Below are 11,112 nucleotides of genomic sequence, written 5' to 3'. Positions count from 1 at the left end.
AAGGAAATGAGGTCTGAGAGAGTTTAAGGGAATTGCCCCCGGGAAATGCAACTAGCAGGCGTCCTGGACGCAGCTTGCCTCAGGGACCAACAGGTCCATCCCCTGGATTACTCCCTGCCCCATTCCCCCCGCCCCCCAACCTTAATAATGAGTTGGAAGGTTTGAGGTCAAACACAGGCATTGCTATTTCCCACTTGTGTGACCTCTCTGGGCTTCCCTTTCCTCATCTACACAAGAAGGAGATTGGATTTGAAGACCTCCGAGCACTAAATCCAGGCTGTAAACCCCTAGGCTCGCTCAGAACAGAGGGCACGCGCCCCAGCCTCCTCGCGCGCGCTCCCGATTTCGGGAACGCGGCCCAATCCCGCGCGTGCGCGAGCTCGTTGGCAGACGCGAGGTGGAGGGGGCGGGGAGAGGAAGTTGGACGATGATGGCGGCGGTAGCGGGAACGTCCGCGGTGCTGCGGCGATACGTGGTGGCCCCGGCGGGGCAACATAGCGCCTCTCTGATCATGCTGCACGGTTCAGGTGGCTTTCGGATTTATGCGTCGATTTTCTGTGGCGTGGGTTCAGGGAATGGTTCCCCCTGCCCCGGGATCCCTCCCAGTCGGGGCCTACTTGATGGACTTCGGACTGGAGAGGCGCGTGCCGCTGTCGGCCTGGGCCCTACTGCGCAGGCCCAGAACTCCCAGCCACCCTCACCCCTTCCCCCCCATACCTCCTCCATCTCATCAGTCCTCCACCGCTTGCGCAGTCCCCGGCCTTTAGAGTCATCACCCTTTGCAACCCCACAAGATTTAGGATCTTTGGATCGTAGATCTGGAAATGAAAGAAACTTCAGAGGCCATGTAGGCCAACCGCCTTCCTTCATTTCACAGATCAGGAAACTGAGGCACAAGTAACTTGCCTAAGGTCGTGCAGGTAGTAAATGTTTTCCTCTCGCATCCCTTGATTGTCCTGGGAGGCAGATTGACATGGTCCACGAAGTCTGGGCACTGAAGTTCATGGAGACCAAGGTTCACGTGCTGCCTACATCAGCTGTGTGACCACGACTGATGCAAGTCCACTTCGGATAATAGTTTATATTTATATACCGCTTTGCGTATCTCGCAGCAACCCCTGGGAGGTAGATCTTAATAGCTCCATTTTATGGAGGGATTTGAGGTTAAATGATTTACCTAGCTAGGGTTTTCAAACTGGTAAATGTCTGAGGCTGAATTCGAACTCATGTCTTCCGGACTGCAGTCTCAGCCCTCCATCTATTGTGACAGATCGCAATTTTTTTGAAGATTTAAGTTGCAGAGGATTTCCCATTGGGCATTGGTAGAAAGTTTCCTCACCTTGTTCTATCTGACTTCAGAGCCCAGTCACTGCTTCCTTTGAGATCAGGTGAAGTCTTTTGCCTCTTTTTTTAATTTTTGTATCCCCAGTGCTTATCACAGTGCCTGGCACATAATAGGTGTTTAATAAATGTATGTTGATTATTGATGAATACTATCTTCCATCAACAGCTTTCACTTACTATTTGAGACCTTAGATCTAAATTGATGGCACTGTTGCCTTTAAAACATTTTCATTTGCCTTTGAAAGTTTAATGTAAGGGATATTCGAATTTTTCATTGTTTTGGAAAAGCAGTATTGTACAATGGAAAGGATGGTGGTGAATTGGGAGTAAAGAGAATTTTTCAAAGTCTCAAACTTTACTGGAACCATATCTCTTGCTCTGTGCCTCTTTTTCATCTTACATAAAATGAAGGGTTGAACTAGATGACTCTATACAGTTAAGCTCTGAATGCGTGAACCCATGATTTTCTTGTAAGCAGAGTGCTTTGTAAATCATGAAGCCTTATATAAATATGAGCTATTATGTGTTTTGGAGGTTTACACAAAATGTAGAGACAGTAACATTTGGAAAGGACTGTTAAAATTATCTTGTCCCTCATTTTACAGATGAAAAACTGAGGCCCAGAGAAATTAATTAATCTACCCCAGTTCTGGAACCCAGGTCTTAAAGACTCCCCAAATTCAGACTGCATTTCAAAACAATTACAGTCTGGATGGGGAAAATATCAACATGTGAAAACTTATTACAGTTGTCATGTTATTACAGTTGAAGATGACAGTAAATTATTTTTGTTTGTTTGTTTTGGTTAGGCAGTGGGGTTAAGTGACCTGCCCAGGGTCACCCAGTTAGTAAGTATTATGTGTCTGAGGCCGCATTTGAACTCAGGTCCTCTTGAATCCACTGTGCCACCTAGCTGCCCTGTATATTGTTTTTAATACATAATCATCAGATACAGAATGACCCAGATACAGTCGGGGTTGAGTACTGGATTTAGAGTTGGAAGACATAGATTCAGTTCCTGCTTCTGACCCTTACTGGCGCTGTTAACCAAGAATTCTAGAGGAGTTGATGGAAAAAGTTCCCCTGAAATAAATATCAGGTCCTTCTGGTACATGTACATTATTATCAAATGTATGGATAATAATTGCCATAGTTAAGAGACTAAAGAAATGACTTAAGCTGAAACAGGGAATCCTTTACAAAGAAACTGGGATTTACTCTGAATCTTAGATAAGCATTAAAGCATCATAAGTTTAGAGTTTATAAGCCCTAAATTGAGTTTAGCCCAATCATTTAGTCTAACCCTCTTTGTTTTGCAGGCCAGGAAGGGGAGGCCCAGGGAATTGAAGTGACTTTAAATTCAGTCTCATTTGTTCATACCACTACACATTGCTTCCTGTAGAAGAGATCATATTGTGCCTTGAACTGTGGTTTAGGGGGTTTGGGACATTATCCTATAGGCAGTAGGTATCCTTTGAAAAATTTTCAGTGGAGGAGTTATAAGGGATATAGGAAGGTTAGTTTTTATGTCACATGTGGGATGAATTAGGGCTTTGGAAAAGGTAATAGGGAAAGATTAAAAAAGGAAATTGCAGGTAGGCTATTGAGGGTCTTGAGATTATATGAACCTAAACTATGTGGTGTCAGAGAAATAGGAATGGATAAGATAAACCATTTTAGGAAGAAAGAATTCATAGGATTTTGTGACTGGATGACGGAACAAAAGAAGAGGGTGGAGCCAAAGATGGCTTCACAGTTTTAAGCTTGTAAAAATAACAGTAAAAATTTTATACCTTAAGTGCCTAGAAAACCTAAAATGATCGTGTTTGATTAAAAAAATCTTCTTTTAAATGTACTCCAAGCCTTATTTTCTTATTCCCTTTGCCTCTTTATTCAAATGCCTTTCCTCATGTTTAATTTGAAAAGAATTACTGACATTTTTTTACAAATTATAACATATTCTATTTTACAAATTGTAACATATTCATATTCTGATGAAGGCAATTTTCCAACGATTTCTTTCAAAATGCAAATAGTGGAACCCTTTTATATTAAGTTCTCAATAAATACTTGTTGAATTGAATAATGCTGCTATTGGGAGGACAAGCCTGAGAGCCATTTTGGAGACTAGCCATATTGTATTAGTATTTTATTGTCTATGCATGGGCAGCTAGGTGGTGCAGTGGATAGAGCATCAACTGTGAAGTCAGGAGGACCTGAGTTCAAATCCAGCCTCAGACACATAATATTTTCTAGTTGTGTGACTCTGGGCAAGTCACTTAACCCCAATTGCCTCACCAAAAAAAAAAAAAAGCAAACAAACAAAAACAAAACAAAAAAAATGTTGTCTATAGATAGGTTTGAAGAGCAAATGTTTGGCTCATAGTGTATCTGAATTTGTATAAAAATGAGCCGTTGTAACAGGGTTGTATTTTACTGTTCTATGATGGAGAACAATTCTTGCCAGGTGGACTTTGTGAATGTATTAGCATCTCTTCTGTGTAGCATTTTGTTTTTCTTTCCAAAATGGAGAAAAGATTTTCATAGACAAGTTTTTGCTAGTTAAAAACTTGAAAGGAACCAGATACTGGGCCTTACTTGTCATTTGTAGGAAAAGAGGTGGAAGGTAAGGTTTGGCCCAATTTATTTTGAGCCTTTCCTTCCACTAAGGCATGCATTGAAAACAGAATTAGGACTTTCTTTAAAGTGACAGGGAAATACATTTATCATATATTTAACTGTTCTTAAATGGAAAACATAACACATTTCACTGAGAATTTTTCTAATTCAGTCAGCTGGTTTTGGTTTGTTCTTTTACTGATTTTTGTCCTAGCAGGATCTTGGAGCATATGAACATAAGGAAATTAATGAGGCATGCTATCTTTTGTATCTTTTAAAGTATTAACTTTTTTTTAAAGAAATAATTTTGAATAGAAAGAAAAAATTATAGCTGGAGGGACACTCCACAAATAGTTTAAAATCATACAGTTTATTATTGTTGTTCATTATATTTGGAATTCAGCTAAAAGAACAACTCATGAAAAAGCAGATTGTTTTAACTGATATTGTTGTTGCTATTTTATTTTATTTTTTTTTCTTATTAGTGTTCTTTACTAGTTAGGTAGTCATTTTATTTAATAATTGATGTCTCTTCTTCCTAGGACTTCCCAGTTTGGATCCAGCATATCAACAGTGAGAGCTGGGAGAGGTCTTAGAGGCTTTGTGGTTCACCTCCTTCATATTAAGGGCAGGGAAACTAAGAGATTAAGTGACTTGCTCTTGGTCACAGGAGTAGGTGATAGAGTGAGGACATAAACCCATATTCTCTGTCTGTAAAGCTAGATATGAAGTGATTATTATCATTATCATTTGTTATCTTTTCCATGGAGTTTAGATAGAAATAGCCCTGGGACAGGTGGGTTAGATAAAATAAGAGTATTGTGTAAATATAACTTTATGACAACTCTAGAAGCAGACAGGATGAGAAGAATGATATATAACTCATCCTCTTTCCACATGACAATTATTTTTTCTGCTAGATCTCTAAACTTTGAAAACTTTTGTTCCACAGAACTTGGAGATTGAGTATTTGGCATAATGACATCTATTAAAGATGTTGTTCTTAAATTTTTATAGATCATTGCTATGTGTTAGTGGTTATTGGCAATAATTCTGTCTCTGATAATGATCTGATTCTAGTACAGGTTATGTGTTGAATTCTTAAGAGTTTTGAGATTTTTATTTTGGAGGTCTGTCATCTGTTAATTTATAAAAGACACTGAGTTTCTAATGTATAATTCTAGCCAAGTAAGTAGTGCCTTGCTAGGTATTCAGTAGGTGCTAAATTTTTGCAGCCTATAATGATGCTTTACACAGTTTCTACTGTTTCTTTGTACAGTTTATATTAATCAATAAGTACAGACTCCTTAAGGATAGCCCTTCTTTAATTTCTGGTGAGCTGATCCTTAATTGTGATCATAAACCACTCTGTTTCTATAAACAAATCTTATATAGAATGATGTAGTAGAGCCACAAAATCCATTAGAATTAATTCAGTAAAGGACGAGGGGCAGCTAGATGGCGCAGTAGATAGAGCACCAGCCCTGGAGTCAAGAAGACCTGAGTTCAAATTAGACCCGAGACACATGACCCTTAACCCCAGTTGCCTAGCCAAAAATAAACAAAGAAATTAAAACAAACAAACAAAACAAAAAAAGGACAGAAGAAGAGAATTAGTATTTGGTGATTCCCTGTTCAGGGGTTCAGAGGCAGGTATTTGTTGATTCTATAAGAGCAATAGCCAGACTAGGAAAAGGAATAAACATTTGTATGTGTTCTTGGCACTGTGCTAGGCACTTTACAGATATAGTCTAATTTAATCAAGCCCTGTTGTTTTCCAAAGGCATAAGATATAACAAGGAACCTCCCAAGATTTATCCGAATGGATGACCATACACTTCTGGTGCTTTGCATGGGCACAAATGACGTAGCCATAAATAATTTAAAAAGTATTAAAAAGCAATTTTGAAGTCTTTAGAAAATAAACTGAAAACCAAAGTGACGAAAGTTGACAGGTTTTATTTTCCTCATAATTGCCTTTTGAATACAATAGATACAAAAAACCTAACAAAAACAAAGGAGTGAGCAGCAGCTGGCTAAAAATGCTTTCTGAAAATAAGATTTAGAGTTGTAGAGCAATGCTTAACAAACAGAGATGATAGTTTACTAGCCAAAGAGGAATTATAATTAATGAATTTAGTTAGAATAGATATATTGCAAATATTATCACGAGGGAGGAAGATGACTATCTGTGGATGACCTCCAAACCAAAGAGGTTAGCACAAGGAGACAAATTTTTGCGCGTTGGTATCACTGAAACTTGGTAGGATGAAACCTGTGATTGAATCATGGCTCTGGATGAATATTTTTCATTGTGTTTTTCATTCAAAAGAAAACAGGCAAAAGAGGTAGAGTGGGGCAGGATTGTACATTAAGAAGTTATCCTCATGAGAAAATCCAGGAACCAGAGATGGTAATTATGACAGAGAATACTTAGGTGAAGGTTAGTGATAGGAGAGACAATAATTTTTGTCATTGTAGTATACTAAAGAACACCAGGATAGAAAGAGGAAGTAGATGAGGAGTTTAGGAAACAAACCTGCCTGATTCAGAGGCATGATAAAGTAGTAATGGGAGATTTCAATTATTCAGGCATCTGATCGAGTCCTCTTTTTGCCAGTAGCAAGGCAGCTAGTAAGTTATTGACAAGCTTTAATTATAATTTCATCTTTCAAGTAGTGGAAGATTCAACAAAGGGAAATTATATTTTGGACCTTTATTTTCATTAGTTGTGAGGAACTAGTTGGTAGAATAGAAATGATGAGATTCTTGGGGCGAGATGTGGGTGTGGCAGAGAGAGAGTAATCGGTCTCTTAGAGTTTTGGAAAAGTTGTGAGTAGATAATTAAAAAGATCATTAGTAAATATCTAGAAACCAATGCAGTGATTACAAAGAACTAGTGTGGTTCTATCCAGATTAGGTCATGCCTCCCTCCCTCCCTTCGTTCCTTCCTTCCTTCCTTTCTTCCTTTCTTCCTTCGTTCCTTCCTTCCTTCCTTCCTTCCTGATAAAGGGAATACTGTGGATGTAGTTTACCTATGTGGCAGCTGGATAACACAATAGATAGAGTACTGGACTTACATTAAGGAAAACCTGAATTTAAATCTGGTCGTAGACACCTAGTAGCTGTGTGATTCTGGCCAAGTCACATAATCTCTGTCTACCTCAGTTTCCTCAACTCAAAAATAAGAGTAAAGATAGTCCGTGTCTCACAGGGTTGTTGTGAGGATCAGATGATGTAATATTTGTAAAGTGCTTAGTACAGTGCCCAGCACATAATATTTGCTTAATAAAAGCTTATACCCTTCGCTTCCCCCTCCCTAGATTTTACCAGAGTTTCTGATAAGTATCTCATACTATTCTTGGGAAGAAGATGGAGATATGTGGATTAAATTATAATACAATTAGATGGATTCACAATAGTTGGAATGCTGTTTGTCAGATGGAAAATGGATTGAATTTGTTCTATTTAATCCCATAGAGAAGAACCAGGAGCAATAGATTGAAAAACCGCAAACTTTCTCACAGTTATCGGTATCTAGAAGTGGAATGGGCCCTGCCTTAGAGGAGGTCTTCAAACAGAGTTAAAATGATCATTTGTCACATATGTTATAGTGAGTGTTCCTTTCATACATGCATTGGAATAGATTGCTTTTGAGGGTCAGTCAATCAGTAAGCATTTATTAAGCAGCTACTATGTGCCAGGTACTGTACCTCTAACTCTCACATTCTTTGATTCTGTGAAATTTGCATAAATTAACCAGTTGCTTAACTACTCTTTATTTGTATATTGTTGGTTGAGTTCATGTTGAAGCTGCCCATGGAGAACTTTTTGAGATGATGATGATAATAATGGTCTTTGAAAATAGAATTTTTTTTTTTTTTGGATAAGCAGTGGGGTTAAGTGACTTGCCCAGAGTCACACAGCTAGTAAGTGTTATGTGTCTGAGACCAGATTTGAACTCAGGTCCTCCTGACTCCAGGGCTGGTGCTCTATCCACCGTGCAACCCATCTGCCCCTGAAAATAGAACTTTTAATCGTGGCTATAATTGGATATTCTAGTACAGCTAATGTTTTTATGTTGCACTGAATTATTATGCTTGTGTTCCATAACTTTTGTAGTATAAGAAACATGACTAATTAAAATGAGAATTTAACTAAAGTAGACAGTGTAAGTGAATAACCTTCTGCAAAATATGATTTGACTTTTAAAGAAATAGTTGGATATGAACTTAATGAAGTAATAGTGATCATGTGTGATTCATGGACTTAATTGTAATGCTCTTTTATCTTCATTGTGTTTATGGTTCATATATATCACTATGCCAGCTGTTGAGGATTTTTTTTTTAAATTCTCACTGACTTCTACAAAGCTACTGTCCAAATATTGTGCAGTGTTGAAAAAATGATCCTTTATTTTTTATTTCATTTGAAATATATGTAAAGAACTGTTTAACTTCTTGGTTTGGGAAGTTTACTGTGAGGTATATTTGAACTTTGGTAGACATCTGTGTCTATAAAGAAATTTCAGTAGTTGTCTTTGAAATTCATTTGAGGGGATACTAGTTTTTAGCTGCCTGTATAATACTAATATGATATGACATTGTTGTGAATCATAGATGCTAAAACCTCAGTTTTAAATCTTTTGATTTAATAAAAACACCCCAGTCCTTAAATTGTGGAGTTGGTTTTAGTACCTTTCCAATAATACAGATGAAAATTGGTAATTTGGCATTTGTTTTAAATGGGCATATGATTTATCAATTAAATTTAATACACTTAAAATCCTAGCTTTAGGTAAGAATCATAGACATAAAGCTGGAAGGGACTTTAAAGGTGACTTAGTTCAATTCTTCCTCACCTACTTCCAATCCTCTTCCCTGAATTGTACCAACAGGAAATTAAGGTCTAGATCTAGACCCTGATTGCAAATATCCTTTGACTCTCAGAAGAAGGATTAATTCCTAATTCTGATTGTTTTTTATACCTCAGGGTATATATTAATTGTTTTATAGTATATAAAAACTTATTAAAACAAAATTTAAGTTTCTGTAAGTGAATAAATCAAAGTGTACCACAGAATCATTTTGGGCAAGTGGAAGGTAGTGAAACCTAGCAATGACAGGTTTTCACAAACTTTAGTTACTCTTAGGAATTTATTTGCTGTCCTGAGGAATGAATTTTTAAAAAAAAATTACCTTAAGCAAATGGGAAATAGAATTTTTTAAAGTTTGTATTTTTGGAGAAATTTCCTTTTCATGTATTTGCTAAGATAAATTTAACAAGCGAGAAAATCCAAAATTTCATAATCAAATCCACTTCCCCAGAAAGTAGTGGTGAAACTATGAATAAAAAGTAATAATATTTTCCAGTCATTGTTAAACTAGCAGTTCTGTTTCTTTTTATTTAGCTTCCAGGAGTATAAGCATGAAAATCTTGAAAATGTTTGAATAATATAAATCTACTTTATTTTCATATATTTTTCTTATTGAAAAATGTGTTATGTATCACAATGTGAATATTATCTTGTAAGAATTACTCTGATGATAATTTATTTTATGAAGTGTGCCACAAATCAGTTTAGTAGTTAAATTTGTTCTAACAAATATTTACCAATTTCAGTGGAACAATTTTGGTTTCTAGCCTTATACTTAAAATCTTTGCCTTCATGTATCCCCAGGTGATTCTGGCCAAAGATTCAGAGGATGGATCAACCAAGTTTTAAATCATGACTTAGTTTTTCAGCACATCAAAATTATTTATCCAACAGCTCCTTCCAGGTATGTAGTGACTGGACTTATTGACCAATATAACTTTTTTTTTTAATATAAAATGCAAATAGTAATGGTGTTGGAAATATATTAAAGTTATTTCCTTGTGCTTTGACTTTTTAATAAATGCACCATTATTTTAAATTAAATTTTCGTTACTTAAATTTGACCCCAAAGTTAGGGAGGACATCTAAGATTCTTTAAACTTGTTACATTATCTTAAATCATATCAGATTAGTAATTTTCTCCTCCAAAGAAATTCTTACTTGAAATATCACTTCTAGACCATTTTTTACCATGTGAATAAATAAAACCTTCTGTATCAAGGAGAAACAGAAGCAAAATCCTAATATAAGTCAATCACAGGTAAGAAAGTAGTAGGCTTTTCTTTTCATTCACAAGTGATACCCAGTGGGTAGGAGTGGACAAGCTTTAACAGGTTTTTCAAGTAAGGGCTAAGATATCGGAGGAATTTTTTAAAGAAGTATATTTAAAGAGTCCTTTCATGCAGTCCCAGTATTGGAAGAGTCCATCTTCTTCAATCCCTGCCTGAACAAGAATCCCCTCTATAACATCGTGGATAAGTTCATTCAGTTTTTGCTTGAAGACTTCCAGTGAGGGGGAGTGTAGACTGAGAAGGAACAGCCAGACACATAGGAAAAGATCTAGAAAAGATCAGTTAAGTGGTCAGTCATATCACAAGGCACAGAGCGGTCAATATGATAAGAACTGAGAAAAAGACAGATTTAGCAGTCAAAGACATTGGTAAATTGGGAGGAAGCTGTTTTGGTTGAGCAGTGGGGTTGGAAACCCCATATTAAAAGCTATCTTTCAGAATGGCATCTTGAAGATACCAAAAGAAATTCCAAGGAGGAAGAAAATGGACAATATTCTGAAAAACCAATGTGTTTTCACAGAGAACTTACCAAACAAGTGTTAGAGAAAACCCCTTGATGAATACTTGTCACCTGGAATAGGTCAACTGAAAAATGTAATTACTGAGCTACCATCAGCAATATTTGAAAAATTCTGGAAAAGGGCAAAGGCCCAGTTTTCTGAAAAGGAAAAGTAGAATTTGTCAACTATGGGCCAGTCACCTTGACTTCAGTTCCTTGGAAAGCTGTAGAAAAGCAGTGTCAGATATGTGGCCCACAGACCATAGTGCAGGCCACAACACTCTGACTTGGGCCAGAACTAGATTAAAATGTGATTAACACATTTTTAACAAAATAAATAAAAGCACAATAGAAGCTAGATAATGTTAATATATGGTTTTCTAAGTCAATATGCATCCTACAGGGATCCCTATTATATATAGTTTAGTGGCCCCTGCTTCTGTTTTGAGTTTGACACCACCATTCTAGAACATACTCTTAAA

At 36.9% G+C, this 11,112-nt stretch overlaps 1 protein-coding gene across 1 annotated transcript in view; it reads left to right on the top strand.

The window, feature by feature from the left end:
- The first annotated feature begins 391 nt into the window (after positions 1-391).
- The window catches only part of LYPLAL1 (lysophospholipase like 1), a 51,737-nt gene continuing 41,016 nt past the window's right edge, over positions 392-11,112 (top strand). Inside the window, exons 1-2 of the mRNA XM_020982251.2 lie at positions 392-527; positions 9,644-9,743. Coding sequence (XP_020837910.1) covers positions 428-527; positions 9,644-9,743 — 200 coding nt within the window. The 5' untranslated portion in view covers positions 392-427. The remainder of the gene's footprint in view (positions 528-9,643; positions 9,744-11,112) is intronic.

This window comes from Phascolarctos cinereus, unplaced genomic scaffold (assembly GCF_003287225.1).
Source record: "Phascolarctos cinereus isolate Bilbo 61053 unplaced genomic scaffold, phaCin_HiC Scaffold_5;HRSCAF=322, whole genome shotgun sequence".
Lineage (NCBI taxonomy): Eukaryota > Metazoa > Chordata > Mammalia > Diprotodontia > Phascolarctidae > Phascolarctos > Phascolarctos cinereus.
Note: the sequence above shows the minus strand (reverse complement) of the source record. Positions and strands in the feature narration are given on the sequence as shown.